This window comes from Corapipo altera, unplaced genomic scaffold, assembly GCF_003945725.1.
Source record: "Corapipo altera isolate COAL_440 unplaced genomic scaffold, ASM394572v1 0, whole genome shotgun sequence".
In the NCBI taxonomy this organism is placed as follows: Eukaryota; Metazoa; Chordata; class Aves; order Passeriformes; family Pipridae; genus Corapipo; species Corapipo altera.
Window position 1 is genome coordinate 32,858,124 of NW_020884872.1, and position 22,425 is coordinate 32,880,548.

At 38.2% G+C, this 22,425-nt stretch overlaps 1 protein-coding gene across 2 annotated transcripts in view; it reads right to left on the bottom strand.

Moving 5' to 3' along the window:
• OCA2 (OCA2 melanosomal transmembrane protein) overlaps positions 1-20,155 on the bottom strand; it is a 173,474-nt gene extending 153,319 nt beyond the window's left edge. The window contains exons 1-2 of one of the 2 annotated variants that reach the window (XM_027646668.1): positions 20,085-20,155; positions 18,888-19,177 (exon numbers count right to left, since the gene is read on the bottom strand). In XM_027646668.1, the coding sequence (XP_027502469.1) occupies positions 18,888-19,156 (269 nt within the window). In that variant the 5' untranslated portion in view covers positions 19,157-19,177; positions 20,085-20,155. Of the gene's footprint in view, positions 1-17,532; positions 17,588-18,887; positions 19,178-20,084 lie in introns of those variants that run through there. The other variant, XM_027646676.1, reaches the window with a different exon arrangement.
• Positions 20,156-22,425: the final 2,270 nt, after the last annotated feature.

A 22,425-nucleotide genomic window follows, 5' to 3' on the forward strand; every position in this document is an offset into this window, starting at 1 on the left:
ATCAGAAAAAGAAGAGCATGTCCTGCCTGCTGTATAACCACTACTGGGAGCATATTCATTCTCACATTTGCTGCTGCTGGGCATGGGTTGTTTTTAAATTTAGAGGAATCTTTCTAACAGAAGATTGTGTTCTTAACTACATGGCTACTACTGTGACAGTTATATATACAGATTTTGGCTCTCTCTGCAGGAGTACAGGTTTGTTCCAAGGAAGCATGTCTTTTGAGCTGGTTACTTGCAGTCCAAGACATACTTTCCCATGCCTAATCTTTCAAGAAATTGCAATTTCTGTCTCCATAGTAACCCAGAGTAAGAACCAGCATTGTAGGAGGGCTGTCCCACCCCAGATGATACAGCATATTCTGCCAAGTCATGAAGATGTCCACAGGTGAAGTTCTGATTGCCTGACAGCAGCTCTAGAAGGACCTCACCCACAGCATTAAATGAGGGTCCAATTGCAAACCTTGGACAACTATTGCAGAAGCCCTGAAAACCTGTGGCTGTGCCACTGCTGCCATGGATGAAAAAGGGTCACATTTTTTTGGTGGCATTTTGTACTTCTCTACAGCTGTACACCAGAGACATCGTCTTCAATCTCCTATACTCTTTTGAGCAGCTTAAGGAGAAGCAGTTTCCCCCTGCCCTCCTGGACCTATGGAGAGGTAAAGAGAGAGCAGGAAAGGAAGGGAATGTGGGCAACTCCAGATGCTCCCACTGATGGGCTGATGACTCATTGGATATTAGTCAGAGGGCTGCAATTTTCACCTACAACACACTGCTGTTTCCCATTACCTGTAGGTGATAACTTGCAAAATCTTCAGGGGACTTTGGATGAAGTGGAAAGAGAGAACTTAATTCCAGCCATTGAGCCCTAGATCTGCCTGCTGACCACATTTTCAAGCATTTGCTAATGTGATTACACCTGCTACTTTAAACAAAAGGAATAGGAAGACTTTGTGGTGGCACTGATGTTCATCCATAAGCAAACTTTCAATCCCAAATGCATTACAGCAAAGGACACCAAAAAAAAAAACATCCTACAAGAACCTGAGAAAGAAAAAGACCATACTCATCCTAGTTAGGCTGCAAACACTTAAAATAATCACAAAGTTTGACTGGAACCGATTATTTGCCTTGTATTGAAAAGATAAATCATGCCACATAATACATTAAGTTTTCACTCCCTATTAAAAGGCATACATTTTAAATATCGGCTAATATAATGCTTCATCTCCCATATACCACGTTATGCACACAACTATCAGTAAGAGAGCTATTTCTATGACAACAGAAACCAATAATTCTCAATTCCATGGAAAAGATTTAGTCAGAATTGAAGAAGATGTGAGTATGGAAGCATAGGTATTGTGCAAGAACATCAGTAGTTTTGAATATAACTTATTAAAAATTTCACTATATAAAAAAATTAAAAGCACAATCTCTTCAGGGGAAAAAAGTTAGCATGCTTCCCTGAATTAGTAATCACTAAAATGATTATAAACGTGAGGTTACCTCTTACACAAAAGCTCAGAAACACTACTGAGCCAAGAGTTTGTAACAAATACAACAACAATTTAAGCAAAATTTCCTAGAAGAGAAGTCCAGAGTAAGAATATGAGAACTAAATAATCATGCAGGAGACTAGTCACAACAGCATGATTTTAATTTATCATTTCGATATTCTTTTAGGCTAAAGTTTTGTTTCAGAATCTTCCTATTCCCTGAATAGTGAACATTTATATTAAATCATATGTACTGAAGTAATTACTCTTATCGTATCTGTAAACAAGCATAATGCACAAATAAATTGAAAAACAGAATTGAAAGAAAAAAAACCAAACCCAACCAATCAATCAAACAAACAAACAAACAAAACACACACACAAAAAAAAAAAAAAAAAAACACAACACACTGGCTTTTGTCTGCACTTGAAACACATTCTCCCACCAGATTGGTTATTTGTTAGTTTGGTTATTTGTTAGTTTCTAATAAAGTCTACTTTTGGAGTTACATGATACAAACTGTGCTGACCAACATCATAGCACTCAGCTCTTAAACATTTACATGTACTGTGTGCTAAGCAGCCATATGCATTCATACATCCATCAACATTATGATGTATGTGTGCCCACATGGAGACACAACCTCCATGATGTTTTCTCCTCAGTGGTAGGATGTTAGGGGAAATTGTTATGACTACCCATTGCAAATGAAGCATGGTCAACTGATATGCTCAGAGCCAAGGGAAGGATCAAAGACTCCCGAGCTCACCTCTCTAAACAGGCTCCAGATGTTTTCTGATGACTGCTTTATGTAGCTTCACTTAAATCAAAAAATAACCTCCAGACCCTTTAAAAGCATGCACCATTAAGATGTCAGGAAAATTTAGCAATGAAAGCATTACCTCATACAGACTCATTTTCTCTTTGACTTTCCTTTCTAGTAGACAGGACTGTATAGAATCCCCCAGAGGGATCCCCAAAGGTGGATCATGTGGGCCTGGCACTGGCATTACCTGACAGCAAGAGGTACAGTACTGTGAAAGGTACAGCCAACAGGCAGGTCTCATGTTGAAAGACACTGAGGTGCTGGAGACTGTCCAAAGAGCAAATAAGCTGATTAAGGGTCTGGAGCACAAGTCTTATGAAGAGCAGCTGAGGGAACTGGGGTTGTTTAGCCTGGAGAAAAGGAGGCTCAGAGGAGACCTTACCTCTCTCTACAGCAACCTGAAAGGTGGTTGCAGTGAGGTAGGGATTGGCCTCTTCTCCCAGACAACAAGTGACAGAACATGAGGAAATGGCCTCAGGTTGTTTCAAGGGAGGTCTAGATTGGATATTTGGAAAAAAAATTTCACAGAAAAGGTTGTCAAGCATTGGAACAGGCTGCCGGCGGAAGTTGCTGAGTTACCACCACTAGAGATATTTAGAAGACAGGTAGATGTGGCATTTAGGGACAGGGTTTGGTGGTGGATTTGGCAGGGTTGGATTAGTGGTTGGACTCAATGAACTTAAAAGTCTTTTCCAACCTAAATGATTCTGTGATTCCAAATTAATAAGCATATACCATGGTAAGACCCCAAGCAATTGAAGAACATGTTTAAGGAAGATGTAGTGAAATGTGTGCTGAGCTTATCCTAGATGGAAATGATTCCTTATATAGGGCATACACAATATGCTTGCTTCATTCACTTCTGATGGATTTGGAGAGTGAACATGTTCTGCAAGGGCAATTGTAAGTTCAGAAACAGCTTGAAAAATAGAGTGCTTCCAATGGTTCCTTTTTTAAATCAGATTGGGCTTTGTAGGGTTATAGTACTTTCCTGGAAAAAATAAAATTAAATTTTCAGATATCTCCATGACTTGGTAGTGTACCTCAAGAGTCTTTGTCTGCCTCTGTCAGGGAATGTCTTCATCAAGAAGACGTTGGGAGGTAGTTAACAGACTAGGACCTCACTGCTGTGGGTGAAGATAAAAGAAAGAACACTTAAGCTGCCCTGAAGCTTCTCTGACTCTACCTAAGAGGACTAAGTTTTTCTCCACAAATTTTCTGTTCTCATGTCAGGGTACCATGAGGTCTGACTGCCTTGGGGGAGAGAGCCAGGTCCAGAGGGTGGACATGGATCTGGCAGGGCCATGACCTTCCCAGCCTAAGTCTGTCCCACAACACTCAACAAGGGCTCAGGGACAGGATGGGGACCTCGGCCAACCCAGACCTTCATGACTAACCAGCAGGACCACAGTGACAGGGCAGGTCAAAAGGGCCTACCATTTGAAGGAGTGAGCAGTTGCACTGAAAAATGTGTCTGCTGTTTCCTCCTCTACATTTTCTGCTTCAGCAAAGAAAATTGGAAAGCTACAGGAAACCACATGTAAAACTGCAGACAGTCTGAAGGAGAAAATACTTTTTGGGAGCAGGTGCTGCCAAAAGAGTTTAGCTAACAGTTTAGCTGTTAGCAACTGCCAGCAAGCTGCAAATTTGAAAAAGGTAGCAGTAACCAGTTTGGGTAGTGGTCCAAATTCCAAACCCCCAGTTTCTCTGTGGATTAAACAGATAACCTTTTAAGAGGTATTATCTGCAAATGCTGCAAGTCATATTGAAAAATGAGTCTACAATAGGGAAGCAATTTATCAACATTTAAAGTATGACTGTATTTGTAATTCTTTAGCATATTCTGCAGGCTTGGCTTTTAAATGCCAGCATTTTGCCTTGGCATTCATGACGGGGTTTAGCTCAACCAGCTCTGTTGCTAACTTAATTTATGACAAATAAAGGGGGATCAAATTTTTTTTCTAGCCCTTGAGGTAATTTAAAGAATATCAAACATTAAGGAAGTGGTTACAACTTAATATTTTGAATTTATATCTGAACAGACTCTCTTAAAGATGCAATATGGGGCACTTGAATGATGGACACATGAACAGAGGAATGGGTCTGAGAAAAAAATGGTTTATGTGACCATCTCGAGAGGTTATTCTTCAAGAATTACAGTGATACACTGTCATAGTCTCAAAGGTTTGGGGTAACATATGTTCAAGCTTTACTTACAGACTAGCTGAATTGAAGAATGATACAAGAAAAGAAAGCACTATTAAAGCAAGATCACAGACCACTTCTGAGATGAGGGAACACTTTCATGCACAAAGGTAAAACAGGATTATTTTGATAAAATTTTCCTTAATCCAATTAATGTACTGACAAGCTGTCACATGTAATTATGCTTCTGGCCTTGCATAGTCTTGTAATATATTCTTATGCCACTCACCCCAATTCTGGAGATTGAAAAGAGTAATTTGTAAGCTATGAAGTAATGAAGACTCTATTTTTCATTTTTTTTAAACACTTTGAAAATTGAAGTTCCATGTGTTTCATTCCAGGAGTTTGGATATAACATTAGTGATAACTGCAACTTTTAGATAAAAAAGTAACTTTGCCACTAAAAAAAATTGTCTCCCTTGCTTAGATTTAAAAAAAAGAGAAAGCCAGACATCTACAAAAAAAGGCTTATTAACACAAAAAAATAGGGTTGATTAATGTGCCTGGAGATGTGTTAGACAGAAAAGGTGAAGGCAAGCAACAGGCCACCACACATCTTAAAAACAACAAGTAGTCATCAAATTAAGCTTTGTTTTAAAAAAAACCACATGATGGATCCAAACTATTGTAAGCTTGCTGGGACTTATATTTTGTCCTTTAGTCACAATGAAAGGAAACAAGGAAAGTTCAAGCATATTAATTTCTGCTAAATAGTCAGGTTCTCATGAGGTATTTCATGAGGTATTTCAAATAGGTATAATCAACTAGGACAACTTACATAATCTTTATGTAGATCCTGATCTCAGTGGACTAGACCCAGCAAAAATGCTAAAATTTGCTTCAAAGCTAGGGCGTGAGATACTCAGGGTAGAGAGAGAAGAAAGAGCAGTAAAATTTTCAGATAAATAATTTGTAGGGGGAGATATAGCTTCCAAATTTTGAATTAACATTATAAAGCTGATAAAATAATAGGTATTTTTTTAAGTGTATTGGAAGTCCTTCCATTATATTTACTTTTTAAATTATTTTAGTTATTAATGGAGGTATTAAGAATTCCTTATCAGGTTCTGGCTGAGCATAAGACACTGAGGTTATTCATATAACCTTTGTCATCTAAAAGTCTGATCTATGATTAATTACAGTCACTGGCAAGAGAAAGATCTCTTCAAATAATTTTCATCCTCCCCATCTCTCATGTTAACTATACAAGGAACCTTGTATAGTTATATAATATAAGGGAATTAACTTTGAGATAACAGACTTCTTCACTAAATAATATATAAGCCTTACACAAACAATGTCTAAAAGTACTTTTTTTCATGTACTTTTTATTTTCTCTTAAATTAAATCTCTTCTTCATACAGAAGATTTTTCATCAAAAAGTCAATGTTGAATTAGGTATACAAAAAAATATCAAGTCCTTCCAAACATGACTTATTCTTAACTTCCTAACAGGAAACTTCCAAAACAAAATAATTCCACATTATTGCTCATTGCTTTCCATCTTGATTTATATCAAACACAAAAATTTTTAAAGCACTGAAAATCTCAGAGGAATAAATTAAAGAAACCAAACTGAATAAAAAGGTAGTTTATAACAATACAATATTTTCTCATACATTTGCAGAATATTCAGTGCAACCATTCAAGAATAAATGCGGTTTTATCTCACAAAGATTGTGCTCTTCCCTGCCATAGCCCTTCATTAAGATCGTTGTAACATATTAACATGCACTTTACAAGCTTCAGGAAACTCATTCCACAGTATTGGGTTCTGTTCTACTACCAGACATCTTTTTGTACCTTGAGAGGTCTTGAGTATCTGTAGGACCTTAAGGCTAAAATGTCAAAGGAGAAGCTATCTAATCTATGTTAACAAACAGCTTTAAAACATAGATTTTTGATTCAGTGCTGATGTGAGACAAATTTGAAATAGAAAATTTGAGTCCATAAGCATATTCAACTGAAATTCTCAAATTAAAAAGAAGGGGGAAAAAACCAACATCTAAACAAACAAATCAAACCAAAACCCAAGGATTATAAACAATGCATTCCAAAGAAACTCTGAGAATTTTATTGTCTCATGAAAAGTAGCATGCAAATTACAATCGGAAAGCCTCCCCTCGAGTGGTGAGACTGACAACAAAAACAAAGAATAATAATGACATTTCAGCCTTCCTTCCTCCTTATTCAAGCTCTGTCTTTCTCCAGGTAAGAACATACTCCTGTGCAATGAAAAGACAAAAACCCCCAAAATTATACCTCTCAGAATTCAGAAGGAAATTCCTTTTCCTACATGGCAGATGGCTTTGTTACAGCAACATGGTTTAACTGTACATCATACTTCTTGATAGCACTTCTTTCCTCCCAGTCACACAGATGCCACTCTTTTCTCTCAGATACTACATTCCCTTTGGCCCTATACAGAATGGAGTAACTTTGTTTACTCCATAGTCTCACAGAGGTGATTTCTTTCCCTGTTGCTCCTGAAATAGCATATTCTTGATGATAAATGCCATATTACTAGCTATGTATATTCTAAAAATCAGCACTGTATCAAAGCTAAATAAATCCTAGACATTGATCGTTAAAAAATAGATAATATTGTGCTCAGTAACCATGTGGACAATAACTGTTCACATGCACATGAAAATTCCTGGCCATCCAGGAATGAGGTTACATCAATAAAACTTCAGTCTGTGCTCCCAAACAAAGAGAAAGTAGAAAAGGGAAAGGGTCAGTGCCCCTGACTTAAAAAGAAAATTCTTCAGCAAGGGATTATCTGCAGAAAAGGGGAAAGCCTATCCTGACATGGTTATGTCAGCAGCTTCTGTACCAGCAGCTTCCATATGAGCAGAGATGCTGTGGAGCACAGCTAATACAGAGATTTAAAGACAGAAAAAATTTTACATGTGTTTTGATTCCTCAAGCAAATACAGTGCCTGAATAATTTACTAATTTTTCATTTGAAAACACCTGTTAGTATTCTTAAAAGGATGAAAAGAAAAATATTTAAATTTAAAAAAAACAAGTCTTGTCATTTTCCATGTGTTGGACCAGACAGTTATGTAGCTATTTGATTATCAACTCAAATGGATCAAAAAGGTTTAGTGTTCTTGAACAAACAACTCCTCTGAACAAGAGAAATCTGAAATGTAAGAAAAAGTACTAACAAAACATGGCATCTCATATATATTTTTTCAATAAGACAACTCCAGAAACCATTGTCAACAGTCACTGCATCAACAAATGTCTTTTTTAATACAGTCTGCATGGGAACTTTACAAAAAGAAATTATCCATAGCGTGTGATATAAGGAAAAGTGAAACATATTCTGACCATATGGAAGTGCAAAGGAAAAAGTGGATATTCAAACAGCAGAACAATCAAAAAAGTAACAAAACAAGACAAAAACAAAAGGAACAACAACAAAAGAAGACACTAAAATGCCCATAATCAGGTGTTTTTATTAAAAGTTACTGTAGAGATAGCCCTTCTACACCTCAAGAATCAACACAGAATAATGGTTTTTCCTCTACATGAAAAAAACAGCTTAAAGCCCAAATAATGGAATTATGTTTGAGTCGTGGCACTTAAAAGTAGGCTACAATTGCAAAGAAACATTTTAAAAACAAACAAACAGAAATGCTTATGAGAAAGCAGAGGTCCATAGCACATTTTCACGGAGAAAAGTATAATTCTGTACTATTTTAATATTATGGAATGCGAAAGTTAATTAGAATAGTGGAAGAACTAAAGCTACAGGAATTATCTCCTTCAGTTGCCTTAGGAAAAAAGTATGGCTGGAGAGAAAAAATATCATGACACACAGCAGAGCTGAAAGAACAGATTTTAATTTGAGACAAAAGCATATAGACAAAATTTTAAGAGGATATTGATTTAGAAAGCGTGGTCTCCATCAGCATTTTTTCCTCATGGCAAGAGGTATGTTACAGTCTCATCTCTGAAGTGTTACTCCAGTTTATATGTTAATTTATTTTGGTCCATAACCAAATGCTGTAACCACAATAGGACAAAGTATGCTCCTACTTGCAACTTTCTTGTTAACGAAGACTAAATGTGATGTAGACCATAACACCCTGAAAACTTCATTTTGGAAGAGATACATATGCAGCACAGGTAGGATCCTGATGATTAACTTTGAGTACAAGTAAATAAATTTCATTACATATAAGGAAACCGGTGTCAATACTTAATTTTAATGATCTCAAAGCATTATATGTATGACCTAAATCTTCCCAGGTTCATACAGAGTTTAGCAAGCATAAAGAGACAGAATTCTCTAGTCTCCATCCTGTCTGCTTGAGCAAAGAAAACATATGCTGCCAATGGATGCAACAGAAAAATGCATATTTATATAATATTACAAGATAGCCCTTCTCTTTTAGCTTGGAAGATTAAAGACACATCAGAGAAAACAGAAGGGTATTCCTTGTTACCCTCATTCTGGTTTTACTATTCTTTTTAGCAGACAGATTCACTAAATTCAGGTTTATGCTTTTCACTGTAAGAGGTTTACATGATGAACCAGCTGTCAATAGATTCCTAAAGAGGATTGCAGGTCACATGTCACTGGTATGAGTGAAGAGGTAGAGATACTCCTATCACTTCTAGAAAGATTAAAAACAAAATAATATTTGAAACTACTTTTACTTTTTTATTTTCTCAGCAGCAGAGAAAATAAATTACTTAAGAACACAAGAGTGAGTGGAAAAGTCCCTGTAAAATATTTACCTACCCTTCTCAAGAAAGTACTGTATTAAGCCAGGATTAGACTTCTTACAATAAATTCCTCAAAAGCCTAGTGCTTCCTCCGCAAACATCAAGTGCAAAGCCCTGCCAGACATATCGGTTCAAGGTAGCTGCCAGCACGGCCATCTGAGAGAAATGCTTTCATAATCCTCCACTGCCAGAGCTCCATGTTGGGCAAGGGAGTCCTTACAGAAACTCTGCTCAAGGATACCAGGGAGCGAATGGCAAATGGGCTGTGTTTACTGTCCTTACTGACTAGCACAGAAAAGAGAGTGGCTCTGAAAGTGGGAGCAAAAGCCTTCAGACTTTAACAGCTGCTTCTGGATGCTGCTAATTCACAGACAAGACTGACTAAGTAGCTTCAGCTGAGCTTCTGAAAACTGTGAGTAGCTGTAACTGCCAATCACCCTGTAACTGCTATTTCACCCCGCTCAAAAGAAATCATATAAAAATGTGCAAGGGAAAAAAATAAAACTAAAAAAACAAACTCAAGTGCTTTACTTCTGAACCTACCCAGTTTTGATAGCCCTGGCTCCAGCTCACAGTGCTGTCCTTCATTTAGCTTCAACCTGCTGTGGACAGATCTCTGTGTGGTCTCTGTGTGCTGCTGGTACATTAGGACAATTATTGCACATTGCCCCTGTAGCTCCATTAGCCCCTATGAAGCAGAAAATTGCTTGCTTGGTCACTGTCTGTAAGGATTTTGGTGACTCATTTATCAGCTTTTTCTGTATTTCAGAGAGTAAATCACTTGAGCTCCTTATGAATAGCAGGTTTTTAAAAGAGCCATATGATTTGCCAGACCACAGAATGTGACACTATTTTTATTTTTTTTTTACTTTACTGGCTAATTTATTCCATCTATTTTTCCATCAACTACATTCAATTTAACATGAACTGCAGTTCTTAAATGCATGACCATTGTTATCCAGGAAATTTTTGCTGCAGTTGAGGAATGATTTCCAGTGCTCCTAACACAAGAGGACAAAACACTCTGATGTTAATTAATTCTAACAGGAGAGACATTTAAAATTTTGGGCAGACTGAAACATCCCTATCGCCAGCAGAACTATGTTCTAAAATATCTACTCCTAACAGTAAGCTATGAAAAGAAAAAAAAGGAAGAAAAGGTTTCTTTCTGTACCCCTTGCAAGGTGAGACTGTTTTACTCTATGAGGAATCATAGCCTGCCATGTTTTTATCTTGTTAACATGTCTTTTTTTTTGTTTGGAAGACCAAACTGTAAGTACTCACTACTAGAAGATATACAGGATAAGCAAGGAATGCTGCTAATGTGGCTGTCCGGCTCACAGGTTCATAATCTTTTTTTAACTGCAGCTCTGGGTGGAGTTGAGGGTTTTTTATCATATCCCAGGACTGATTGTATCAGAATCTGGCTTACAACAACAAGCATTAACTTGCTTTTAACTGATTCAGTCCGTAGGTCACTACACCATGCTCTCACTACTTCACACTATATTTCACCTTCACCCAATATCTTTTTGTAGCTGCACGGAAGGGTTTCCATTCATCTTTCCCAGTATTCCTACTGTCTCTGCATTTTATTGATATCTTTTCTTTCAAATGCTTCTTCTTACACCTGTATCTCAGACTCCTCTCTCTTCCATTAGCAGTAGCTCTCCAGCAGCTCGGGCAGAGGCTGAAGCAATTTTTTTGGTCAAATGCTCAGTATGAGCTGAGCTAACCAAGCTCTCACCTGATCAGCCTGACTGTTAGGGAAGGCTGCAAACCCTTTCCGTGTTCTTCCTTCAGGCCCTTATATTTTCAACAGAATAATAAAAGCAAAAAATAATCCAAAAAGCTGATTATCAAGAAATTTTCTTAGAAAATAGAATACCTAAGTTACAGTTGCTGTTTCAATTGATGTTTTATTATATATTTCAAATGTTATATTGAAAAAAGAAAAAAAATATGATTGCCTTGGAGTCTGGTGAACCGTACACTTACTGAAGAGTTAGGAGGTGTGTGTTTAATACCCCTCAGAGCAGAGTGGAGGTTGCACATCCATCCCATGTGGAACATTCACAGTAAGGGAGCCCCAGTAGCATTACTTCTTTTTTTGACTGTGCCATAAAATAAAGCTGCTCTTGTCCTGTAAACTCTATGCTCTGCAAAGTTCATGGGCTTCTGCTCTACCTCAGGCTCATTGAGGTTCATGGCTTAAATTTAAATGACACAAGCTGACTGCATCAGTCCATTTCTCAACTATTTTTGTCTTCACTTTCAGGTCTTGTCTTGTTCTATCCTTCAACCTCAGAGCCTGGGCCCACAGAAAATTTTCCATGTTATCATGCAGACCATTTGCTGCCCAACAACAGCTCCACAGGGGCTGGATATCCCCTTGGCCACCTGATGCAGTGGTACGTGTAGGGACTATTGATCTCAAATGCTTTATTTTCCTTCTTCCTAGTCTCTGTCAGCAAAGACTCAATTGTTCTTCCTAACATAAAACTTTTGCACATCTACGTAGTAGAAAAATTGGGACAAAGTGGAAATCTCATTAATTATTAATTAATATTATTAATTAGTATAATTTGACCACCTGCAAATATGAAGTTATGATTTCTGCAAACTATTTAGTATGTCAGAGCTGCCACCTGCACACATGCACATCATCCAGGAACAAAGCACACCAAACAATTTTTCAATGAAAAACCTTCATGGAGAGATACTGAGTATCTGAGTTATTTGCTTCATCTTACATGGCTAGCTGCTCCTCACATCAACTATTTATGCCCCAGGCATTCCATCCTGCTCAACTGTGACTGTCCCCATGCAACACATTTCAAAGTCTGACTGACTGGTTGGCTTAACCCTTCAATGTAAAAGAATCATTACTGCCATTAAAAGCCTTTCCTTGTTTAAACAGCAGTTTACATGAGGAAAGAGCTGTCCATCCCCAAAGAGGATTGCATCTTGTATGTCACTGGCATTTTTCCACAACTGACCTAAGAGGTCTCACAATGACAAAACCCACATAACCATATTATTAACTATTAGGAAAAGAGCAGCTCCTTGCAAAATTTAACAGTTTTGTGCAATGTCACAGGGACTCAATTGAAACATTGGATCTTTGGAGATTAGTACACTGCAAGTTTTTCACTGAGTCCTGAGTTCAGTTTTTAGCCTGACAATTGGAAAAATGTGAGGCAGTTATTTAGTACCTCCTATTTCTTTCAACAGAGCACTTAGACAAAACATTAAAAATGGTGGGTTTTTTACAAAATGTTTTGTCAGAATCAAAAAGCATTTGAGTGGCTGCGTGGCAGCTCTATGATTTTAGTTTGTCAATGGCAGAACAGAAATTGTATTACATGACCAATGTCAGATACCATGAATAATTATAAGAAATAAGCACTGAGATGGTGAATAATACACAGCAACAAAGCAACTAAACAACTTTGGACTCAGGGAAACTTACTATGAGTGAGGACTGTTTCTCTAAGTTTCATTAAAAGACAAACTATGTTAAAATAGTCTTGGCTGAACACAGCTCCTTTACTCAAATGAAGTCAAATCCTCTCCTTAAGTTGCGTTGTATAACCAGATTTCAGTCTTCCTTCCGTTACCACTGCAAGATGCCTTTTTCCCAGGAAATGGGGAACAGCAAATTAGAATAGGGCAGCAGAATCTTGCAATAACTTATTTGTTTGCCCACTGTGCTTAATGTGATCTTTCTGTTATACTTCCAATCATTCAATCTAAAGTTTTGCTACAAGTGCTTATTGCTTCTTTTGAGCTTTTTAGGTTTTGAATGGTATTTTATGATACAGTAGGGGCAACAGCAGGGAACTCTAACCCAAGTTAAGAGTGTCTCAGCAGTCCCATGCTCCTACACAGTTTGCTCAGGACAAGCTCTGCTGTAGCCACATGCCTCCATGTAAGCAACAAATATTTGAGAAATTGTATCTAAAACCAAATGAACCAAACTAAATGAATTAGCAAAGTTGTGACTTTAAAACTTCTTCAATATTTTCATTGTTATAGCATTTAAAGATCCTCATGGAGAATCAAAACTCAGAAACATTCACTATTAACAAGAAATGGAAAGAAAGTTAGAAATGCCATCATTTAGGCAGCAAGCAAGATCACCAGGAATCACATGAGAATGATGATGAAGGTGGCAGTTTGCTGTGAAGTCATCTATCTCTCCTGAACTCTTATCTAATGTTTGTGTGGTTGACATGAAAAGTCAGAATAGTTCCTACATAAACATGCAATTATGATGTGAAAATTATGCTTTCCGTGTTTGACTGTTGAACAGAGAATGATCCCAATTTGCTCTAATAGCCAGAGATCAAAATTAATCTTAAGATACACAAGAAAATGTGGTTTTATTGGTTTTGAGGGGGTTTTTTCCTTCAACCTTTTCCCCGTCTGAAGAAGTTTTTAAATTGTCACATAAATTTTACTTATTTAGACAGAAACCATGTCTTCCTGACATCTAATTCTAAATCTCATAAATGTCTTTTAAAAGTAGTAATGCATCAACATAATTAAAAATCAAAATTGAGATTTATAAGCCCTCAAGGCTAAAGGCGTAACTTCACTTTCATATTGACTTTTCACCATGCATATCTTATCCTCTCTCAGTTTCTCCAACTAACAGGAAATAAAGTTACAATCTTTCCATTGTATTGCTACAAACCAAGAATTCAATAGACATTTTTAAGTCACTGATCTTCTCATTGCAGACCAATCTCCCTGCTGATTCTGGATCCACAGATTCAGGACAAAGGAAGAGTTGGATTTAATTGATTTTTTTTAACTTTTTCTTACATAAGTGAGCATTACGTAAGTGAAACTGAGGGGCAGGAGAAATGCTGAGACAAATAGTTTTGCTTGATTAAAAACAAATTCAAGTAGATTCAAAAAAACCCCAAGAGATTAAATTCCATTATCCCATAGATAAATCTTCTTAATCATAGAATCAGAGAATATGCTGAGTTGGAAGGGACCCATCAGGATCATCAAGTCTAACTCCTGGCCCTGCACAGATCATCCCAAGAATCACACCATGTGCCTGAGAGCATTGTCCAAACACTTTGTGAACTCTGTCAGGTTTGGTGCTATGACCACTTCCCTGGGGATCCTGTTACAGTGCTAAACCACCTTTTCTAGATATCTAACCTAAACCTCCTCTCAGTCCGTTTCATGCTGTTTTCCTCAACTCCTGTCACTGATCACAAGAGTGAAGAGCAGATTTAATACCAGGTAACAATTATGTTCAAATTTACTCTTTGAAGTAAAGAGAACAAGTACTTTGAGGGTTGATTTTTAGCTCTCAAGGTATTTAAATATCATATCATATTAACACAGAACACATCTAAAAAATGTTGGAGTGTAGAAATTCTTTATGACACAGCAGACATAAGAAATTATCTTAGCCATAACCCTTGGGCAACAGAGGCTGACAAAAGTCCTGTGATCTGAAGGAGTTGGACCCTTCTCACAAGACCTGTAAAAGCTCTGCCTTGTGGATTAAGTCTGGCTCCAGCAGAAATCAGAAAGGACTCTTGAGATAATTGTATCACACCATGTCTAAACCCCTTTAATCCCTTTCCCCCTATGTAATCTTGGTTGAGAAAAATATTAACCTATTGGCTAAACCGCAGCAAAACTTGTGTAACTCCCTAATTAATATAGCTCATCCTCCTCGTTAACATGTCCTGTCCCCAAGACCCTTATACTGCGAGGCACATGTTCAATAAAGTATTCCAGTTATACCCCATACTGGGATCACATAGTTTTTGGACTCCCGCTAAAAAATACTCAGATATAGATTTAAAGACAGCAAGACATACTCTTGTTTAAGGTACAAAGACCATCTTTGTTTAAATGAGGAACAAAGAATAAAGAAAAAAACTTCCAAGGAATATCATATTAAATGACCAGCAAATTCCAGGGCCAAATTCATCCAAATTCATCACAAAGGAGTGAATTGCTTATATGGGATTAAGAATTCCCTTTCATCTCATTTCTATAGAGGTCTTTGATGCTCATGAACTCGTAAGAAAAAATATCTGATTTCACCCCTTCCTGTGGATCACAAAGGAGGATTTCAGATTTTCTTAATATAAAGCTACGCTGTTAAGTTTTTCCAACTGATGATGATGAGACCAAAGGGGCTTTTTGGGAGCCACATCCCGCACATACAAGAGACATGATGGAAGGAAGCAGCCTGTGTCTTTGGAGATGTAAGTGCTGAGGTGAAGAGCATTGCCCATGCTGCCACAAAGCAGTTGTTTAAAGGCTGAGGAAGACGAGATAAGTGAAAAATCAAAATACAGTTTTCACTGCCATTTTTCAGTACTTTAAAACCTTCATTTTTGATAGTCCAAACTACACCACAGTTCAGTGCAAACATACACCTAGGCCAGGTGCATTCCCACAGAACTGAAGGCCGCTGGAGCTCATTCATAGTCCACTTCAGAGAAGCATGCCTACATTTCCCAGAGTGAGCAGGACTGAAGGAAGTATGTTGCTCACAAGAAGGTAGACAGGCTTATTTCTGGGGGAAGGATACTCTGGAAAGACAAGATCATTGAAGTGACCCAATGTGAATGGTCCAGACCTCCTCACACAGAGCCATGGGAGCCTAAGGCAATGCAGTCAAAGCTGGAGTCAGAAGGTACTGCACTTCAACATGCAAAGTAAATAAGAAGGCATTTTGACAGGCAGGCAGCCTGAGATAATATGGACTGACCACAAAATACCTGCAGGATTGTCCTGCAGTCAAATGGAAATGTTCAGTCCAGGATGGGGTGAACACCTATGTCCCTGGAAAAAGGGCCCCATTTAACTCAAGAACACTTTTTTAAGGGTAATTTTAGAGACCAAGATAAATCCCTTGTTCTGTTAAATAGTTTCTTTGGGAAGTCTTGTCTCAGTGTACATTCGAACAATTTAGAGAACCTAGGATTCTTATACCTGGAAGATAATTCAGCAATTTACACTAAGTAGATACATTAAAACAAACCATACAGGTGTGCCAATTTAGTGAAACACTTAATGGGGGGGGAAGGGAAAAAGATTTGGTGTCCTCTTTTTTAATCATTAATAGTTTTCTTTGCAAGTAAAAGAACAATTTACATTAAAAGCTAATTCTCATTCTAATGAACCTAATCAAACGACTCATCAGTGTGCTAAGGTTTATCCATGTTTTTATCTGCATTGTGTTGAGTAGTCCCAGTGACCTAAGGGTCATAATAGAGGGTTCATACATGTCACATCAGTATTTTAACTGCACCTAATGTATATTGGTTAAAACACATGCTAAGAAGAGCCTGGTAAGTGTCATCTCTATTAAAAAAAAAAAAAAAATCAATATTGGAGGAGCAAGAGTTAAGGATCAACAAGAAGAAATTTCAAAAGATCCTTTCCTGAGCCCTAATATATTGCAGTAGAAGACTAGATATAGATTTGTCTGCAAGGGAACATGGGGGTGGCTATTTAATTGTACATCTGTTCCTAAATCACGCACACTGACTACAGTTTACTCAACAGGAAAACAGTGTTAGCAAAAGACCTGGAGTTACTTCCTGCGCTCACAGGAAGGTTGGCTCCCCTATGATCTTCTATTTTCCATCTCTGGAACCTGTGACCACGACTACCAAACCGTGGCTCATGGGCTCACAGTAAGTTGTGTATGGCCGGCACACAAATTCATATCACTCACAGAAAAATAACAGAAAGAAGTTTAACCAGAAGTGTGAGAACTGGTCCTGTGCCAGGATAGTAAACAGCACTGGCAAACACAGCTGTAGCAAGACATAGATGTGAATTTAACAAAAAACCCTGGTTTCCAGATGCACTCAGTTCTTCCCTTCCCTGCTTTCCTCCCATCCTCACATATATGTGGTAGTTACCATGCTCTTTCAGAACAAGACATTAGCTCTTTCCCCCCATATGCTGAACTGAAGAACTTTTACAAGATTTAATTCTTAGTAAAATTCTTAGTCAATACAACAAATACTCAAACACTGAAAAAAATAAGTTCTAAAGTATATATAGGGGTTTTGTGGTAAAGCTGATAATTTGATTATTTTTTTAATATTTGGAAGCATAGTTATAATGATTTCCAGTTCTCACTCTGACAGAAACACTCTCAGATCTGCATACTGGGTTTGCTGTAGATAAGTAAGAACCACGGCAAAACTCACCCAGCTAGCCTGGCTCCCCTTTGCCCAAATCAGGGAACTTACCAAAATGCCCCAAACTCCCTTTCTTCCCAGTATAATAAGCAAGTTTCTTTCTAACCGAGATGCAGAGGCATCAGATGCAGACAGATCACAGCCCTTCTCAGCAAAGCAGAGATGTGACCAACCTGCCCAGAACTGGGGAGAGCCCCAGGTCTACACCTGCCACATGAACACGAACAGCTATGGAGAACCACATGATGAGGAGGGAGGAAAGGAGAGAGAGAAATAAAAGAAAATTCTGGGTTTTGGATAAAAATTCTGGCTGACTACAGTTAAGACGAAGGATTCTTCTCTGTATTACGCTTCTAATTCACTTTATTTATGCCATTAAATAAATCATATTTTTGTGTTTGTTTAATTTTAATTAGTTTTTAAAAAATCCAATTTAAACATTAAACTGCTTTGAAATCTACCCTGTTTTTTTCCTAATTTGTGGCCATGCAGCAAAGTTCTCCAGCATCCGGAAATTGTGCTGGCACTCTACTCACCACTGCAATGTAAGCCATCTTGCTTGATGCAGATATCCCCAGGCAGCATTTCAAGGCCTGTGCCCTACGGGAGCTTGGGAATAGGTACAACACTTCTCTCACTTTGGGCTCTCTCAAGTCACCTCCAAAAATTCTCAAAACTACTTGACAAAGTTGACAGTCCACCCTGGCTACCTTCCACTCACCGTGGTTTCTTCTGGTGCAAAGCTTGCTCCATCCTGCTACCAAAAGTGTCTAGCAAAGTGAACAGGTGAAAAAGAAATGTTTGAAAAGCCACCTGAAATATTTTGGGGTCTATGGAATATTTCTAAATGCTTACAAATAGAATTGCTGATGTTGTATCTGTCACAATAGGAAAGATTAACACCTCTTCCCACCAACCTACACCTTTGCTGATGCAGAAGAGGATACATGAGGAGCACACACACCTTGTACACTTGATAGGTGGTGTGTCAGCTGTCACAGTTGATGCCATTAGTGGCTGTTAGTGTCACTTTAGTGTTCACAGCCTTAGCTGTAGTGATTCTGTTTATGGCTTTATGATGCATTTTTCTGAAACAGGTAAAGAGGTGGGATGTGAAAAATGTCTCTGTGTTTTCTGACACCAAGTAGGGAAGAAAAGCCAACTGTCTGATCTTGAAAACAGAAAACATTTGCCCATGTCTGCTATTAAAGCTGAGATTAGTTTAGAAATCCAGTGATCCACATCCCCTCCATGGCAATTACAACTGCTCTGATATCCCATTAAGCTTCCAGTTCTCTATGTGGTTGAGAGAAACAATACTCAATGAACGTACATATCTGCTCTACGAGGAAATAAAAATTAATTTGCATTTGGAGAAAAAATATTCTGTTTGTCCTTATTCTTACCTTCCCTGCATGGGCACAGGAGTGAAATCCTTCCCCAGAGCAATGCAGCCATCCTCCCCTGTAGCTGATTTTTCACAAAGGTTCTGTGGTTCTCCAAGACTCGCTACCATGCCATGATACTCTTTTAGTAGATGCAGCTCATTGCAACTTCTGGTCACCGGTTTGGCTGCCACCTTTGCAGATAAACTGGTTTGATGTGAAGACGTCTGATTCAGCTCCATCTCTTGTTGTCTAGAAATTGTACTGTCATCTTTGTTATCCAAGTACATCTGTCCCTGGTGGGCGTTCTCCTAAAGAAAGTGAAAACAAATATATTAGGATTAAATTGAATTGACTCAATGTTTACTTCAGTGCAAGCGTGTTAAAAATGCCAAGGAGAAGATTTTTTTGAGTGCATTTTTGGATATTTCTCCTGTTGGTTTATTTCTACCAGGAACATTTCCAATGTTTTAAACATCTTTGAAACTTCAAAATTAACCATTATAAGAAGCATTGAAACAGACATGAGTCTTCTACTTTTTTCTTTTCTACCTACAAATTTCCCATCAACTTGCACTGACTTGTCCCATAAAATAAGCCAAAATCGTCTCTGCATCAGTGGCACAATAGTCACCACTGCAGAACATTTTCCCAGCTTACACCAGCACTGCTTCACCACCACAACGCAGCTTTTCTCCAGCAGCTGCAGTGACAACAGCCTCATGGAAGACACCACTCTCCTCCCAGTCCCCGAGTTCCCTTGGAAAAGCCCTGTCATACTGCCAGACTTCTTCGGATGATGGCCCCTCATTAAGTAGAGAGCAGGTACTTGAGTTTTATGAAGACAGTATGCTGCTCCAGCAGTTGCCAGGGGCATTCATGAATTGTGAATCAAACCTTGATAAAAATTAGGTTTTATTATATGATTATTAACAAAAACCAGTGTATAACAGTCAAAATCTTTTATGTTCTCATAATTAAAATTCAGTGTGAAAACTTACAAAAAACACTTCAGAATCTGACAAAATGCACAAATCCAACATGATAACTGAGTTAAAGATCAGTCTGTCTTAAACACACGCTGTGGAGTTTAATCATGGGAATATTTCAGCATAAAGTACCAAAGCCACTGCAGGGGACAGCAAGAGCTTAGGAAACAGGCCCGTCAGCCTCCAGCATCCCTATGGCAGGGGAGCACAGCCTTGCCGGAGCACATACCTGCTCCTCCCTGTGGAGATTCAGCACAGGACACACAGGTAGACCTGCAGGGCTGTGGGGCAAAAATAGCACAGTAATAGGCTCTGCTTCAGTCCCAGCAGGAGAAATCACTTGAAACAGAAATAACAAAAAGCTAATTATGATTTTGTGCAGATTTACGCTCTCACGATCTTGCAGACTAGAAGGTAACGGAGGCTACTGAAAAAAGACTGCACATACAAGCCACCACAAACACAGGTCTTGGCTCCAAGCAAAGGCAGGCTTGCTAGCCAAATCTGAATCAGAAATTCCCCAGGTGTTTCCTTCCCCAGTCCTGCATTTCTTTTTCTTTCTATTCTCCATGCCCTTAGTTCATGTATCCTAGTCTTCTTCATCTGTCCTTACAAGTAGATTGGCAAACTTGGCTCTTCCCATAACTGCACAGTAGTTGGAGTACTATGTCCAGTCCTAGTCCCCGCAATTCAAAAAAGATGTGGACATACTGGAGGAGTCCAAAGGAGGGCCACAAAGATGATCAAAGGGCTGGATAAAAGACTAAAGGATTTAAGTATTTTCCCCCTGCAGTAGTGAAAGCTCAAGAGAACCTCATTGTACTATTCCAGTAGTTAAAAAGCAACTAAAAGAGGACAGGCTCTCTCATCACAAGGAGCCACATGAAAAAGAGGCAAAGGGTACAAGCTGCATGAGGATAGATTTCATCTCAATATAAGAAAGACACTTTTTACAGTAATAATAACAGCAACAACCTTTCCAAGGACAGTGTAGAGCTCTCATTGCTGGAGGTTTTCAAGATGTGACTGAACAGGGTGCTAAATTATCTCATTTAGGCTCCCTTTCCCACAAAGGATTGGACCAGATGGTCTTTTGAGGTCCCTTCCAACTTGAGCTGCTCTACAAGACTATGTTTAACAGTCTGGAAATGATCAACATAAATAAGCCTTTGTTGACTTGTGCTTTCTTGTTTTTCTTGAAAGGGAGAAAAATGAAAGGGAAGGTAAGGACAGTGTGGTGAATTACTGAAATTAAGAAGGTAGCAGCTATTGGCTTCACAGAGTTCCCATTTTTAGACATGACTAGCGTATATCAAGAAACACTAAAGACACTACAATTTTCAATGGATAATACCTCTCCTCTAGATATTTCCATAAGGTGACAAGCCCTTTTCTCACCTGGTGTAAGGAGCACAGACATGGATGAAGCAAAACCAAACGCTGTCACTGAGCCAGTCTAGGGCTTCTCCATGGGCTGAAAATCATAGATCTTTTGTAATCCAAGACAAAATCCTGAGTGAAAGTCCTGGAAAGCCAGGTTTGTCACTCCAGCACTGGAATCTAAAGCTGGAGGTGTTGGGAGGGCCAACACACACCACACAGAGGCCACATGCCTCACCAACACTTTCTCATCATCTCTGGTAACCTGCTGCCCTACCAGGCAGCAGTTTTGCCTGTTCTAAAATTGCAAACTGCCTTCCTTCCTAATAAATAACTTTGAAATGCAAATACTTCTTCTTCCAACTCCAAGTAAAAAAGATAATTGTTTTTGTCTTCAATATCATTTTATATATTTACATATTGGTTTTATTGAGATACTCTGTAAATCATAATAGAGATATCTGCCTACTTATTCCATTTTTTCATAACATTTGGTTTGTCTGAGTGCCTGCTGTGAAAATACACAGATTTTTTTAAATTATGTCATGCTGTGGAAACATTAAACCTACAGCAACTCAGGCTGTACAAGTTTTTAAAAGATGAAAACCTGAACACAACCTTTAAAATTGATTGTTTCTCACCCCATAAGAGGGATTTTTTTTTATCTTGAGGTGAACAGAGACTAAATCAGTCAGGCTGTCACATGTACAAAGCCTTAGCATGAAAGACATTTATTTTCAGAATTAACATCACTGAAAAAATAAAGAACGACAAAGAAAAGAAGCTTGAGAGAAAATCTTATATCTAGATAAAAACTCATAAACTGCATTACTGCACATTCACAAAACCTTTGCAAAAGGATAAAATAATGCAGCATCATTTTGCCACGAGAGACAGGTTTGATTGTGATTATCTATGTGGTTAAAACATTGCTAAGGCAACTATCTCCATGGTATCCTAGCTTCTAAGACATCAGTGCATTTACCAATCAAGAAATTCTCAAATGATCAAATTTGTTTGTAGTTACAAAACTTCACTGTTATTTCTTCTTTCTTTTTCTCATCTTACAATGCCTGCATCAGCAATTAGACATAGGTGAGATATTATCATGGGAAAGTACAGAGAGTTTTTAGCCAGGAAAAGTTCATTTTGGGTACATTCTGGAGCTATGCATCAGCAAGGGTTTTTTA